Source organism: Pleurodeles waltl, chromosome 1_1 (assembly GCF_031143425.1).
Source record: "Pleurodeles waltl isolate 20211129_DDA chromosome 1_1, aPleWal1.hap1.20221129, whole genome shotgun sequence".
NCBI lineage: Eukaryota > Metazoa > Chordata > Amphibia > Caudata > Salamandridae > Pleurodeles > Pleurodeles waltl.
The window spans coordinates 212,236,146-212,253,548 of record NC_090436.1 but is presented as its reverse complement, the minus strand read 5'-3'; the positions used below and the strand labels follow the sequence as shown (position 1 = coordinate 212,253,548).

General features: G+C 44.7%; 1 protein-coding gene across 1 annotated transcript in view; it reads right to left on the bottom strand.

The window, feature by feature from the left end:
- Positions 1-17,403, bottom strand: part of LOC138282918 (UDP-glucuronosyltransferase 3A1-like) — a 343,288-nt gene that overhangs the window by 185,019 nt on the left and 140,866 nt on the right. The window contains exon 4 of the mRNA XM_069220954.1: positions 571-1,105. Coding sequence (XP_069077055.1) covers positions 571-1,105 — 535 coding nt within the window. The remainder of the gene's footprint in view (positions 1-570; positions 1,106-17,403) is intronic.

Genomic DNA, 17,403 nt, shown 5'->3' with positions numbered 1-17,403 from the left:
TTGGCGTAATGGTGTGGGTTTTGCTATCAGCAGTTTAGCAATGACCTTTGGTCTGGCGGACTTGTGTGGGTGTCTATATTGTGGCAGTATTCTATGTGTGGGTCATGATACCCATGGTGGATTACCGCCGCGGTCACGGTATGTTGGCGGCCGTCAGCACGGCGGTAGGCGGCATTTACTGCCAGGGTTGTAATGAAGGCTTATTTGTTCTTAAAATATCACCAACATTTTTGCCTTCATAGAGCTACAGACATCTAGAACTCAATTTACAAATTGTGCTACAAAAACTGAATAAATAAAGAGATAAGGAAATATTGTTTGTACTGCAAGCGTCTGAGCAATCGGCTAATAATACAACTTTGACTGTCAGAGACAAAGGGCTCATTAATAGTTTTTAATCAGCTACCCTCATAGAAATTAATATACAAAAAAATATGAAATAAATGGAAGGACATCATAATGCATACTTTCTGTAATCTGATAATGCAATTGTTGTCTAATAGGTTTTGGTATATCTGCCGAATTCTACAAGGAAAAGTACACAGTAAAGCAAATATGCAGCTAACTCACCTGAGAAACTGGTTTTGCAGGCCTTGCCAGTATCCCTCCAATATAAATGGTGTTTGGAAGAAGAGGGCGCGCAAATTCAATGGAAAAATCTGTGTTATAGATCCAGAGTTCTGTTTTTTGGTAGAGCTCAGAAAAAACTGGTCTAGCGCCTTCCTCGAACTGGTCTTCAAGAACTCTGTCAAATATTTTGTGTACTTGATGATCGACTATTTTTGAGGTAACATACATGAAGGCGTTCTTCATACGCTCCCAGAAGTCCATGCGATCTGTTAAACGCGACTGGTACACTGGAACGTACGACAGGGGACTCGGGATTCCCATTTTTGGGGCATCTGCAAATATTGAAGGAAAGAAAGAAACGAAAGGTAACCCTAGTTTTTCTACAAACAGGAAACAGCAGGGGTTAAAGCTGTCAACTACAACGATGTCGTATTTCTCAGCCCGGAGGGAGTCGAAAATGTGGGACTGGTTCAGCAGGATATTGCACTGGCTTGCAAAGTGAACCATAAGCTTCAGAAAACTACTCAGATCAGATCTAGAGGGAATAAAAATAAAGAAATATGTAACAAGCATTCTTCTTCTATTTATTTTTGCTCAAGATTTTCACTGTTGTAAGCTTTATCCTGGCATGCAAATACAATAAACACTTTCCATAAAAGCAATGAAACACACTGTTTAATTTTACTTAGGTATTTTTTGAGTGTTGACTTAAATCTGTAGGAAGATTTACTAAGATTTTGCACTCTACAACACTGCACTCTGAGACACAGTACTCCACGATACTCTCTGCAAGGGGCAAAACTTGTCTTGTGCTGGAAAGTACCCTAAAATGAAGACAAAGCAGTGTGAAGCACTGCTTTCCATTACGTAACGCCAAGCAGACATTACATGGGTGGTACAGGGGCGTTCCCATGCAACCACCCATGCCTTTTTCACACAAAACCCTGGGGCTTATTGATAAACTCTGTGCGCCGCCGGTGACTCACTTTCTGTGACGCACCAGCAGCCCATTGTGCAGGCCCATATTTAGAAGGCCACGCAAAGCCACTTTGCGTGGCTTTTCATGGCCTTGTATATATGGTGCAAGGCAACACAGTACAAGTTGCTGCATTGCCTTACACTGTGTCAGGAGGCGTTCCATGGGCATTGTGGTGGGTTGTCCCATGGAACACCCATGGGTTTTGACGCATTCCCTGATTGAAAAGAATCTGCAAATCTGGGAATGCATCAAAATCCTATGCCTTCCCAGGGGAGGCACAACAAGGAGAAATATCTTTATTTCTCCTCGTTTTTAGGTCGAGCCTAGGCAGCACACATGCACTGTATGCAAGAGCTGTTGTATTGAGTAAAAGACTTTGATCCCACCTGCTGCATTACCATAAGTTGATGGCAGTGCTACTCTTCTTTGCAGCCTCCTAACTGGTTTGCTCAGTCCATACCTCACCTCTGTTTTTGGCTGAGGAGCACCACCCAAGTACAGTTTTCTTATGCCTTAATTGTTTTTCTGTTGTTTGGAGGGGCTCTTTTTTTTTGTTTCCTGCCTCTGGTGTTTGTCAGTAAGCACTTGTGTTCAGCCTGCCCACGTCCATTTTTAGGGTCGAGCCTGCGTCGCATGCGCTTGCGCATGCGTTTTGCTAAGCGAGACGCTTTAGTAATTAGAAAGGGCTCGGAGCCCTGTCCACGTCACGTCAGTGTCTGTCATTGGCTTGTGGGCTTGCTTCATAGAAGCTGCTTGATTTCATTACTGGAAGGCATGCATATGTCATGCCTTTTCCAGTGGATAGCCCTCTTTGAGCGCATCGACCAAGTACAGAAAACATGCGAGGCTCGCTGTTTTCTGTCCCGCTTGAGGACTACTTTTTCTCTATTTTCACAGCGCGATCTCGCTTGGCAGAAGTTGAGCGCCTTACATAATATCGGCCTTGTTACACAGTTAATTGCACTTTTTCCGGTTACGTACATAAATGCACTTTTGCCAATAAGTTTCATTACCAATGGAAAGTCGGTTTAGGAGTTTACAACGCTATCAGCTCTAACACGAGCAAACGCGAGACCCATTGCATTGCAAATGCTTGTTTATTTATTTACTTGTTTCATTTTAAATTTGAAGATATTGGAGGATGTAGGTGAGTATCAGCTACATTACACAAGGACATATTCATTTTTTATACCCACAGGGAGATTAAGTGATGTTGAGCAGATAGTGTGATTCAAACCTGGGTCTTGACTTCCTAAGTTGGAAGCTGTAGGCATTGAGCCACACCTTTCCCCTGTTCAACCTTGTTTCCGTGGAGTGCATGAGGCATTCCTGCTCCTTAGTGGGACAAGAGACTAAATGGCAAAAATTCCCTTAGTCTTATTAAACCAATTGTTGCTCATCCATCATATTAAACATACTTAAAAGGCTGAGACAATTACTGGCTCATTCTAGAGTTGGGTAATTGCAACATCCTTTATTTACAGTGCTAAGAAAACTATCAGCATATTTTGTTTACAGTGCCAAGGAATGGCAACATTACAGAAGCAGGCGCTATATGAAAAAAGTAGCAGCACACAGGTTTCATCCTTGTGTGCGCACAGTGAGTGGCTGATACAGGAGCAGCACGTAGGCTTCAGCCGTTTGGGTGCACCGCGACTGGCTGTTACGGGGGCAGCACGCAGGCTTCAGCTGGGTGTGTGCACAGTGAGTGGCTGATACGGGGGCAGCACGCAGGCTTCAGCTGGGTGTGTGCACAGTGAGTGGCTGATACGGGGGCAGCATGGAGGCTTTAGCTGTGTGTGTGCACGGCGTGTGGCTGATACGGAGACAGCACGCAGGCTTCAGCTGGGTGTGTGCACAGTGAGTGGCTGATACGGAGGCAGCACGCAGGCTTCAGCTGGGTGTGTGCACGGCGAGTGGCTGATACGGGGCAGCATGGAGGCTTTAGCTGTGTGTGTGCACGGCGTGTGGCTGATACGGAGACAGCACACAGGCTTCAGCTGGGTGTGTGCACAGTGAGTGGCTGATACGGGGGCAGCACGCAGGCTTCAGCTGGGTGTGTGCACAGTGAGTGGCTGATACGGGGGCAGCATGGAGGCTTTAGCTGTGTGTGTGCACGGCGTGTGGCTGATACGGAGACAGCACGCAGGCTTCAGCTGGGTGTGTGCACAGTGAGTGGCTGATACGGAGGCAGCACGCAGGCTTCAGCTGGGTGTGTGCACGGCGAGTGGCTGATACGGGGCAGCATGGAGGCTTTAGCTGTGTGTGTGCACGGCGTGTGGCTGATACGGAGACAGCACGCAGGCTTCAGCTGGGTGTGTGCACAGTGAGTGGCTGATACGGAGGCAGCACGCAGGCTTCAGCTGGGTGTGTGCACGGCGAGTGGCTGATACGGGGCAGCATGGAGGCTTCAGCTGTGTGTGTGCACAGTGAGTGGCTGTGGCTGATACAGGGCAGCACGCAGGCTTCAGCTGGGTGTGTGCACGGCGAGTGGCTGATACGGAGGCAGCACGCAGGCTTCAGCTGGGTGTGTGCACAGTGAGTGGCTGTGGCTGATACGGGGCAGCACGCAGGCTTCAGGTGGGTGTGTCCACAGCGAGTGGCTGATACGGGGGCAGTACGCAGGCTTCTTGTGTAAGAAACATATCTTTAAATATGGTGGCCGCCCGCCTTTGTTTTTGTTATGCATGGCGTGGCTCCTTCTTTCTCCCTGTTGCTTAATGGCCTTCAACAGAGTGGTGCGGTTGAGGGAGTGGTCTTCCTTTAATTAAAATCCTGTGTTCGCTTTTACAATTGTGAGCATTTAGGGATGGCCTACATCAGCACCGCCAATACTAATTTTACATGTTCCTCAATGCAAGAAGCGTAATTTAATATGCACAGCAAATGTTCTTTGCTTTTGTCACCATTTTCAATATTAGCCCACACACACAGGAGAGATGTAGTTCTTTGTTTTATGTTTCCTACTGAAACGGGAGAGGATGGGGTCTAACGGCTAGAGCTGCCGACTTTGAAGCTGGGGAACCAGGTCCTAGACTCGGCAGGAGGTTTAACATCCTGTAAGTATGAGCAAGTCACTTAATCTTCCTGTGCTTAAAAATGAACGTGTCTCTCTGTAATGCTAGGAGTGCTCATGTAAAGTGCTTTGACAACTTTGATTCACATTATATAAAACTACCCAAATAAAAAGCGTCTCGTAAAAATTAAGGTGTAGGTTTTTTTTTTATGTGATTTGGTTTGTTGGATGATTAAATGTTTTGGCCGACCAGCTTGCACTATGCACAACATTTAGAGGTGCGTGCCCAAACTTTAATTAAGCCGCAGAATGGCTAAATTGAGTAGTTGCAGTTTTGCTGTGGCGTTTAGGTCATGAATACGAATCTCAGCAAGGCTGACTCAACCTTTCCTCCTTCTAAGGTCGGTGATTTAAGTACCATAAATAGGCAAACTGAAACGCCTCTTATGTCCAGTGCTTAGGACCGACAGACTTACAGTACTGAGCACTATATGAAAGCATGTTAATAGTGGGGGCATTTTTTAAATGTATTTTAGCATTAAATACTTCTATCCTCTTTCATTAGTGTGAGACATGCCCATATCTTTCGATCTTTGCATTTTCCACAAGGTCATAAAGCTCGGCATCCCTGAAATCACCGAAATCCTTCTGCACAAGATTGCTGACCTGAACCTGAAGGACTCTACCGGTTTTGCCGTCCTCCAAGATCTGTGCTTCACTGTATTTGTGTGTGCGTGAGTGTGTGTCTATGTGTGACTGTGTGTGTGTGTGTGTCTGTGCTTCTGTGTGTCTCTGTGTGCATGTGCTTGAGTGAGAGTGTGCTTGTTAAGTATTTCATGTGGGTCTTCACCCTTTTCCACCCCACTCAACGCCACTCTACAACACTGCACTCTGAGACACAGCTCTCTATGACACTCTCTGCAACTGAATTCTGCTCCCCTCTACTTAACTCTATTCCCCCATTCCACTCTCCAACACTCTACTCCAACAAATATAGTCCACAACAATCTACTCCTCCCACTCCACTCTAGGACACTGGCAACTGCCACATAGCAACAATCCACATAAATACACACCACATCATGCCACATAACTCCAATCAGCATAATTACACTCAGTTCCATGCAACACAGTTCGACTCCAGACATTTCCATTCCACACCACATAATTCAGCAGCAAACCACATAATTCAACTCAACAACACATTTACACATAAATCCACTCCACACCACAGAATACCACATCATGCCACAAAGTTCAACAGCATACCACACAATTAAACTCCACAACATACCACTACAAAACACAAAATTCCAATCGCATATTATACTCCATGACACACAATCCCACTCCACATAATTCCAGTACACTCAAAACCTCTTAATTACTATCCACATAATTCCAGTGCACACCATGCCACATAATTCAACTACACAATTCCAATACACAAACTGCGCCACACCACACAATTCCACAACAAATCAAATCCAACCCAACCCAGACAATTCCACTTCACATCACATACATCCATTCCACTCCAAACCAAAACACATTGTAATTTCCCACGCCAACAGCTCTAACTCTCACAAATGTGAGACCTACTGCATTGCAAATGCTTAATCCTCTTTCTATGTGTGCTGCATTCTGCCTATGCTAGACTCGTACACACCCTTACACAAGAGTGCAAATGTGTCTGTGTGGTGCACAACAGCTAAAATCAGCACCAGTGCTAAGGAGAGGGGAGGAGAGAGCCCTATTTCTGTAAATATGGCACTCTCCTGCTTGTCTTCTCACACAGCAGAGCGCAGCACAGCATTTTTCGCTGCTGCACTGTGGTGCGTGATTATTTAAGAAATCTGGGCCCTGGTGCTCACTGGAACGCTTGACTATGTACACATAATGCCCAGGGTTCATGTATACATTAATATCCCATTAAGAGAGTCAGGTTTTAAGGCCTTAATGCCGTGCATTTGGTTCCTTTCAAGGCATGCAAGTAATATGTATTATCGTGGTAGCTTGGTGGTCAGGACGTCCAGAGACAGAACAGAAAAGACGGTGGCTAAAGGATGGTGCAGAAGAGCAGTTGGGAGGTTATGTACATAATACTCTACTACTTCCATTAAATACTTGGACCATCAACGTACAGTTCAGATGCTGTTGTTGAGTTCTTGCTGCACTGTGAAATGATGAAGGATTCAGTCAGCAAATGGTTTGCTGCATGGGTGTCAGCATACATTAAAACTTTATAAAAAAATGCAAGGTACTAATATTCTCAAAGGGACAGCGAGCATTGTTATCTTAAAAAACTATGTTTACGCGCACTACCACACTCAAGTACTGAAAGAACAACAAGCAAATTATTCCACACAATAGAGTGTCCCAAATGTATTCAGCCAGGGTACCCTGTACGGTAACATTTACCTCAATTTCCGGCAGTCTTGGAGCTAATACGTATGTAAAGGGCATTTACTGTTGTATCCTTACTCAGAACTCAGTTTATTAAAGGTGCTGAATACCAAACTATAATTTTTTAAACACGTGCTCCTGTCACCGCACATCATAAGCACGTGGAAATGTTTAGAGGAAGGAACTCGGAATTAATTAAAGTGCTATCAAATAAAATAACGTAAAACAAACAATAAAATAAATAGTAGTTTTAAAAATTAAAGTTGTATTCTAATTTGTTTACAATTGATAAGTTTCAGCAATCAAGTAGAAATTAAGGACTCACATCCTCTAATTTAAGAACTGGAAGGTTATTATTAACTGAGTAATAAATATGCAGTTTTCAATTGTCCAAGATCACCGAACGGTCACAGTATAACCAGGATTCTCACACACTACTTAAGCCCCTCGTTACTAGATCCGATGGGTTGCCCAAAAGATTGGTTGAAATTACATCATTGTCAGTGTGCATTTAATTATCACAAGCCCCTCATTTTAAAGCCTTTTAAAAACCTGTAACATACAATTATTCATCTAGTCAAAACACAGCTTAAGACACTTTCCAGGGGGGCACACCAGAAAGAAGCAATAAATGTTCATAATACCCCAGGCACAAAATGTTAAAATATGAACAGAAAAAGTCCTTAAAATTACAAAAATCTAATAACATAAGCATCAGTAATGCAGTAGGTTATCACAAGATAGTGCATAAACAGTCCCAACATCCATGATTTTAAATGCACAGGGTAAACATTTTTACAGTTCCTGGAAGAAACCCCTTCTAATTGTATTTTCTGGCAATAACACATTTTTAAACTAGATTTCTTTTGTTTCAGATATCAAAAGGAAATTGCTACTCACCCTGTAGGCATCTGTTCGTGGCATGTAGTGCTGTAGATTCACATGCTGTGCGTACTCCTGCCGTCTAGTGTTGGTTTCGGAGTGGTGCAAGTTGTTTTTCTTCTAAGAATGGTACAAGTCACAGAATAGAGTTACTCCTCCTTTCTGTGTTATTGCGCATAGGCATCAACTCCTTTATTGGATTGTTTTCCACAGGCATGTGAAAAAGGAGTGATAGGAAGTACAGAGAAAATATCCATGCAATGTATAAACAGATATGTACAAATATACACAAAGGTATAGTAACTGCAACGGCCACAGGTGTCCAGGGAGAAGAGAGGGTGCATGTGAATCTAAAGCACTACATGCCACGAACATATTCCTATGGGGCAAGTGGCATTTTCTGTCCGATGGCAAGTGTGGCAGTAGATACACATGCTCTGCATAAAGCAATCCCCCCAGAAAGTGGTGGCTAACCTGTAGGAGTTACAGTTGAATGAAAAAGTGTTACATAGCATGGCTTGACCTACATTGGCATGTTGGCACGCTAACACATTCACACAGTAATGTTTTGTAGCTGCTTTACAATGTCAGCTATGGGCATGTTTTCAAGAAAGGCCATAGAAACACTCATTTTAGGGTCGAGCCTGTGTTGCATGCGCTTGCGCATGTGTTTCGCTTGCGAGGCGCTTTAGGAGTTAGAAAAGGGCTCAGAGCCCCGTCCATGTCATGTCAGTGTCTTTCATTGGTTCGTGGGCTTGCCTGTTAAAATCTCCTTGCTTTCATTAGTGGAAGGCACGCATATGTCATGTCTTTTCCGGTGGTTAGCCCTCCTCGAGCGCTGCGACCAAGTACTGAAAACATGCGAGGCTCGCTGTTTCCCATCAGGTTTGTGGACTACTTTTTATCTTTTGTTCGCAGCGCGATCTCGCTTGGCAGAAGTCGAGCGCTTTGCATATCATCAACCCTGTTACATAGTTAATTGCACTTTTGCCGGTTACGTAGATAATTGCACTTTTGCTGATAGGTTTCACTACGAGTGAACTGTAGCAGCGCAATCGCGTTGTTTTTTTCCATTCAATGTGGCAAGAAAAATCTGATTGGGAGTTTACAACTGCTAATAGCTGTAACTCAGAGAAATGCGAGATCCTATTGCATTGCAAATGCTTGTTCTTAGTGGAATGCACCCTAGGGGTAAGAGGTAATATTCCTGTGCCTTTAGCATAGCACGTCTGGATACATTTTACTATCCATCTAGCTATGCACGATTTGGGTACTGGGTTGTTGCCTTTGTGTGATGGTGAAAAGGCAACAAAAAGTTATCTAGTTTTCCTAAACTTCTTCGTCCTATCTATGTAAAACATGAGAGCTCTTTTGACATCTTAAGTTTGGAGAGCTCTTTCTGCACCAGAGTTGGACTGCAGAAAGAAGACTGGTAGCTTAAGAGATTGATTTATATGAAATTGGGTACCACTTTAGGGAGAAATTTGGGGTTTGTGTGGAGGACAACCTTATCTTTACAAATCTGTTGAAACGTTCTTCGAAGGTTAGTGCCTGGAGCTCACCAGCACACCTGGGTGAGGAAATGGCAACCACAAAGGCTACTTTCCAGAAAAGGTATTGAAGAAGACATTCATGAAGTGGCTCAAAAGGAGGATCGATGAGCCTAGTGAACACAATGTTGAGGTTCCAGGAAGGTGCAGGAGGTATCCTAGGAGGAATGACCCTTTTAAGGCCCTCCATGAAAGCCTTAATGACTGGAATTCTGAGTAAAGATATTTGTTGCCTTTTCTGTAGAAAAGCAGCAATAGCGACTAGATGAAGGTGAATGAAGTGTAGGCTAAATTTGCTTTATGTAAAAGAAGCAAATAGTAGACAATGTCCTTAACCGTAGCTTTCATGGGGTCAATATATTTGGGTTGACAATAGCAAAGAAAATGTTTCCATTTAGCAGCATAACAGGCTCTAGTTGTGGGCTAACAAGCTTCCTTGAGAATGTCATACATTCTTGAGGTAAAACTAAACAGCCAGACTCCATGACTTCAGGAGCCATATCACAAGATTGAGAGACTTATGGTCTGGATGCCTCATCTGCCCTTCATTTTTAGTGAAAGGTCTGGCCTGTTGGGAAGCTTCTCGTGGGGAACTACTGAGAGATCTAGGAGTGTTGTGAACCATGGTAGACACCAGCGAGCTACAAGGATCATGGTGAGAGATGTTTGTCTAATTCTCCAAACCAGAAATGGGATGAGAGGAGAGGGAGAGTTGGAAAAGCATAATCAAATGTCCCTGACTAGTTCATCCATAGAGAACTGCCCTTGGATAGAGGATAAGAATACCTGGAGTTGAAATTTTGGCATTTTGCTTTTTCTGCTGTGGCAGAAAGATCTATTTGTGGAATTCCACACTTTGCAAAGTATGTTTGAAGGACATGTGGGTGGAGTTACCACTTGTGGACTTGTTGTGGACTTGTTACAGGCTCCTGAGCAGGTCTGCAAAGTCATTGTCCTTCCCTTGGAGATATTCAGCCACCAGATGAGCCACTTCCATATTATCTGAGAGAGTTGTGACAAATGAGAACGTTTGTCCCCTCCTATTTCTGCAGATAATGCATGGCAGTCACGCTGTCTGTGCGGACTAGGACAACCTTGTGAGGTAGGTGAGGAAGAAATACTCTCAAGGCTAGAAACACTGCCTGAAGCTTGAGGTGACTGATGTGAAGGGATTGGTGACTGAGATCCCAGAGGCCCTGTATTATAAGGCCTTGAAGGTGACTGATCCAACCCATCAGTGATGGGTCTGTGGTCTGTATGACTTGAGGCACAGGGTGCAGAAAAGACTGCCTTGTCAAAAGGTTGGTGGTGTTCCACCATTGCAGAGAGCGATGAGCATAGCGGTCTAACAACAATAGATCTTTCAGGTAACTCTGTGACTGAGAGCACTGACGGGACAGACACTCCTGTAAGGGGCGCATGTGTAGTCTGGCATGCAGGACGATGGCAATGGAGGACGCCTAAGAGGAGCATAATAGTCCTTACTGTGTATGTGCAATTCTCATAAACTGAGGAAGAAGAGTCTGGAAACTCTGAACACACGTGGGGCTGGGGTATGCTAGCCGCAACTGTGCATTGAGAATAGCTCCTGAATAAGGCTGTTTCTGTAGAGGTTGGAAAAGTTGAGTGTGAAGCTTAGAGTGTGAAGGAGGTCCACTGTCAACTGGGTGTGATGTTGGCATTGGTGTAAGGTACTGGCTTTGATGAGCCAGTCGTCCAGGTGAGGGAACACTTGGATGTTCTGTTTTCTGAGGTATGTGGCAACGAGTGCTAAATGCTTTGTGAAGACTTTGGGAGTAGTAATGACCAAGAAAGGTAGGACTTTAAACAGATAATGTTTGCGTGAAATAACAAACCTTAGATATTTTCTGTGGGCAGAGTGGATGGGAAAATGAAAGTAGGCGTCCTTTAGGTCTAGGGCTGTTATGAAGTCGCCTTCTTGAAGAGTAACCATGTGAAAGTGTTCTGACAAAATGTATTGGTTTAGTGGTCTAATACGGAGAATAGCTCTGAGACAGCCGTCCTTTTTGAGTATGAGGAAGCATATGGAATATACTCCTGATCTCTGGTGGTGTAAGGGGACAGGCTCAATGGCCCCTTTGAGAAGAAGGGAGTGAACCTCTTGTTTGAGAAGGGTGAGGTGTTTCTGTGAGAGTCTGTGAGTGCGGGGGCAAATATGTGGAGGGGTGGTAATGGGTTTCAGAAAATAACCATGTTGGATAATGTAAAGAATCCATTGGTCCATGGTGATGACCCATTCTGAATAAAAGTTTTGGAGACATCCACCAACAGGTGTGGAGAGTGCAGGTGGAGGATGAAGGTAGTCACTGCTTCACAGTGGAGAAAGAGTCGTGGGAGGCTGTGCTCTTGCCTCTGCCCTTATTGTTGTTGACTCTGTAGAACCCCCTTTAGAAACTCCTGGAATAGGAGGGGGAGGTTGTCTGGATTGGAAAGTAGACGCCTAATAGGATGTGGATCTGTAGGCACCTCTGAAAGTGGGGCAACAAATGTGCCCCTTTGTGTGGAGGATTGGAGAGCACCCATATCCTTAGCTGTATCTGTGTCCTTTTTTTAGCTTCTCAAAGGTAGTATCCACTAGGGGCCTAACAAATGCTCCTTATCAAAGGGCATATTAAGGACCGTTTGCTGTACTTCTGGTTTGAAACCAGAGCAGCAGAGCCATGCATGCCTTCTTAGTAGGACACTTGTACTAATGCCCTCTGATGCAGCTGTATCTGTGGCGTCCAGAGCAATACATATAGAATTATTTGAGATTGTTTTCCCCTCAGCAGCAATTTGTGGACATCTTTTGTGATGCTCATCTGGGAGAAATTGGAGGAGCTTCTCCATTTCATCCCAGTGAGCCCAGTCATATCTACCCAGTAACACCTGGGAATTGGTGCTACGCCGATGGTTAGCTGCCTGCACAGTCACTCTTTTGCCAGCAGCATCGATTTTCTTGATCTCCTCAGGAGGATAGTCATCTGTGGCCTGGCTATTAGCACGTTTACGTGCAGTGGTGGCTACGATGGAATCAGGAGGGACCTAGTATATATTGGGTCTGAGGGAGCAGGTATATATTTTTTGTCTACTCTAGGGGTGGTAACCCTAGAGCAGACAGGCTCCTTGAAGATTTTGTCAGCATGATAAGCATGCCAGGGATCATTGGGAGAAAGTGGATATCCCTGTGAGTAGATGTGAGAGTGTCAAACAGCAAGTCCATTTCGATAGGGTCCCTGATTAACTCCACATTGTGAGATGTGGCTGCTCTTGCCACTACCTGCTGGTAGGACGTACTGTGCTCTGGTGGTGAGGGGAATGCAGGGTATAAGTCAGGATCACTGGAAAGGATGGGATCAGGGTCATAAGTGTCCCAGGGATTAGAGTCATGCTGTGTTCCACCCAAATCTTCCCCAACAAAAAAAAAGGATCTTTGAGGTGTATAATCTCCTATAGTAGGTGAGGCAGGAGAATGTGGAGAGGAGGTAGGTGGAGGAGAAGAAGGGAGTGGAGGAGAAGGTGGTGGAGGAAGAGGAGGTGGAGAAGGCCTGCAAGATGAGCTGTGGATTTTTCCTCGCTTCTTTTCTTTGGAGGTGGAGGAGTGTCCAGGGCTTCTTGAAAGGACTACTTCCTCTTTAGCAGTGTGGGAGGAGAAGCAACAATGTGTTCTGTACCCTCCTGAATATGGAGGTGGCGCTGACGAGTGTCCATAGTCTCCTAGATAGGCTCCGCAGGAGCTGTGACCGAAGACTGACTGGAGTCTCTCTGCTCTGAGGTTTTTGAGTCTGTGGGTTTCATCCCTGAAGGCTTCAGTCAGTGCAATTTTATTGGCAACAAGGTGGAGGCTGTGGGCGGGTAGCTTGAAGCTGAAGTTAGGACCGAGATAGAAACAATGTCTAAGGCAGAGGTGCCAGAGGTCTAAGCCAAATATGATGGCTTGGTATTGACCGTTTTCGGAGCCGAGCCAGAAGGTGGGCCAGCTGAAATTGATTTTTGGATCCAGGTATGTTGGTTGATGTGTGGAAATTTATCTTCACACTGAGGACAGAAACAAAACAGTGTTTGTTCCATCAGCTTTGCATAGTGTTCGGTGCAGAGTGGTGAGGTAGGCCCAAGATGGACGCAGATGCCCAGACAAACGATTCGAGATGAGCCCTTAAATGGGAATGCATGAGCGAAAACAATACTGTCGAAGAAGAGAAAATGGAAAGAAAGATATTGAACAGGAGCGTGTTGAAAGGCGGAGTGAAGACACAAATGTCCAAACTTGATGGAGGAGAGAAAACAATATAACAAAGGAGTTAATACCCATGTGCAGTATCACCGATAGGAGGAGTCACTTGATCCCGTGGCTTGAAACATTTCTTCAGAAAAAAACAACCTGCACCACTCTGGACACAACACTAGATGGTAGGAGTATGCAGAGCATGTGTATCTACAGCTACACATGCCATTGAACATGTATATTACCATTCACTTACCCACTATTGGGTGACATAACTTAACATACTGCAAAGGCCAATAAACACATTTTGACCAGGCCACCAGCACTTTACATACCCTGTATCAGTGTTATAATGTGTCTTCTTTACCTTACTGGTGACCTTTCTACTGTTGCCTGAGGTTACCTATTCTGGTGGTTTAATAAATGTTCCTTGTACGGGTTATCACATGTGTCTCTTGTCTAGTGCTGCAGTCTTTGTCCGTCCCTGTGGGAATACTGGGGTTGGGTTTAAATTGCTTAGTTAAAGGGATACCATTTGAGGCTGGTGGTGCTTGTCATTGGCAGCTGCTTGGAGATTCGTATTAAAGCTTTTCTTCTCTAGCCTATCTTCAGAAAATGAATTTAAAGAATGAGCTCTTGCTCACTGAGCTTAGAACAATACCTGCCAAAAGCAGAATAAACGAGCATCCCCTTCTGACTTTCGATTAACTGCTCTCATTTCTGGAGTGTGACTGAGTCCTCTCCTTACATAAGTCATTCACTATGAAAACACCGATACAGTAATCCTCGCTGAAATATAGCAACAAAATGCATTAAAAAGCTCAAAACCTTTTTATGACCATCCTTTCTCATCAAAACTGATTAGTTCACTAGCCAGGTAAATGCTAGCCAGGGAAATTAGATTTTGGCTGAAGGCCCTATTACCTTAAATAGGAAGTAATTGTTGCAGCAACATCATAAATGTGTCTGATGCCTTCAATAGGTGTTTCAGACTTTAATCTCTTGCTGTCTACCTGAATGACCACTAGTTCCACCGCTCTCCAGTATTGCTACCATCCTGTCTAAAGAGTTACCACTGTTTAACGTGTTCTCTTCCCAGGAGTGGCATAGTTACTGATCAGCTGTCTACAGAAACCTCACTTTAGGCTGACCCGTAAATAGCAACACAGCGGCGACAACCTTTCTCAGCTCTGTCACCCTTTCCCCTGGTCACCTCAAGTGATACAGTCCAACTCTGCTTACAGGAATTGGTCCATTCCTGCTTCTTTCTCTGCACAGCCTTCAATAAGTCTTTACTTTTCTCCAAACTCAAGAAAAGGATCTTATACTCTTAATTTAAGTCACAGAACGAACTCTTCGCAGCTCACTTGCTTTAACTTCCTGTTTCTGCTTACTATATTTATGAACCTAGGCCTTCATTATAACAATGGCGGTGTAGACTGCCTACCGCCGCGGCGAAGGCCGCCAAAATACCATTGCGTGGCTACCAGCCATCTGCCATATTATGACCATAGCCGGAATTCTGCCAGAAGGATGGCAGAATTCCGGCTGCCAGCAGCAGCACCATGCCAGTAGACGGCCGCAGACCATATCATGATACATGATACGGCCTGGTGGTGTTCTGCTGGCGAATGCTGCTGCGGTAATCAGGAAATCAGGTAAGTCGGGTGCTCCGACAGGGGAGAGGGGTGTGGGGTGTTGTGTGTGTGTGGGGGTGTGTGTGTATGTTGGTGCATGCGTGTATGCGGGTGTGTGGCGTGTGGAATGCATGTGTGCATGTATGGTTGTGAGTGTGCGTGTATGTTGTGTTGTGTGAATGCGTGTGTTTCTGTATGTATGTCAGTGTGTGGGTGTGTGTGTGAATGGGTGTATGCATGAATGGGTCTATGCATGCGTGGGTGAATGTGGGTATGTGTGTGAATGCATGTGTTCGATGGTGCATGTATGTCGTGGGGGGTCTGGAGTGGGTGGGAATCCTGGGGAGGGGTAGAGGGGTAGGGAAGACCCCTACCAGTGACACGTAAGGAAGCCACGAAAACCATGGCGGTAGGCGGGATCATAATCCCGTGGGTGGGACAGTGACGGCCGCCTGGCTGGTGACTGAAGTCTCCAGCCCGGCGGCTGTTACCGCCCTGGCAGACGAAGTGGTACATTGGTGGTTTGGCTTGAGCCAAACAGCCAATGTCATATTTTGGGGAAAGGTACTGCCAGCATGTTGGCAGTACTTTTATCCACAATACCGCCGTCCGCAGGGTCTTAATGAGGGCAATAGTGTTTCCCATGGGTGGTTAACGTTATGTACTAGAGGGCAGTATTCACAGCACGTTACACTCTCCATCGCTGTCTGGCCATACCAGGCATGTTTTTGGATATGAGGTTAGTTCGCGGTCCAAATGGCTTATTTCAGAATACGGATGTCCTTCCTTCCTCCAAGATACTATCAATAACCAGGCTACTTGCAGTAATATCTCCAATGTGTTCATTACGGAAACAAAAAATAAGCACATCTCTCGCTCTCTTTATTGACGGATCGAACATAAAGGTTAATGGACAAGAACAAGTTAAAACCCATCACACATAATAGAGCGCGCACAGAATAAACACAGACTACAAATAAACGTCAGGTTAAAAGCGATCAAAACTAGCAAAAACATCAGCCAAATAAAATGATATTACCCCCATAAACACGTCTCGTGACAGCACTTTTATTAACCTTTGTTCATGTTGATTACTATTTGCACCGGGCTGCCTCTTTCCATTCTGCCCATTAGATTCAGACATAAGACTCGACGATTCCTTTCCATTGCGCGGCATACTGTTCATCCTGTCATTAATGTCCACTTCAAAGTATTGTCTTTTCAAATCCAAGACAGCTGGTTGTGTGCGTCATTGCTTCCCTCTTGAAGGTTTTAGCTGTCTCACACAATCGTAGCCCTTTTTACCAGATACAGTTCACAACCCTTCTACTGGTCACTTAAGTAGCTCTCGGGATCTGTTAACCAGAGGCAAGCATATTGGTGTCCTCTAACTGAGGTCAAAGGACATTAGGAACTGTGTCTCTCTGCTCTACATGGTTCTATACTGCTATGCCAACAGCTATGACGTTTCTGCTGTTTTCCTTGCATCATTTGCACATTGGGACAGTGGCATTTTGTTGGGGGAGCATGAATGGAGATTTAACCTTAGCTCCAAATTTCTTCATGCACTGATCATATATAAAAAAATAATGTGTCGGTTCCCAGATTCTCTATCCATAATTATAGCTTCTATTGACACTTTTATTTTATTAATCAAAGCAGGTCTCCAATGAGTTCTTCCGGTACACTTATCAAATCTTACTTTGTCCCCTTTAACTTTCATGGACACACTCATTCCGAACAAAACTCTAAACGGAATTCAATATCCTTTTGATCACTGTGAGAATTATCTATCATTCACGGGCCACTCAACAGGCCAACTGCAATCCATGCACTTTTGAACTATTACTAACTACCATTGTTATTATCCCAAAGGACGTTTGGAATCAAGAGTATCTGGCAGCCAGTTCCACCTTCCCACTCCATCCTCACTATCGGAGCGCGTCCATTCATCTGTTGTATCTAACAGAAAAATCAGTCTGCCCCAATCGCCCACAGATACTTCCAGGTTTTTTCATTCTCAGAGGACATCTCGTTTCCTGGAACTGCAAACACAGAATTTAGAGAACAAACATTCTCATTAGGGTCAAAGTGTTTCCTTTGTTTACCTGGGAGTACTACAAAGACATCATTCCCCC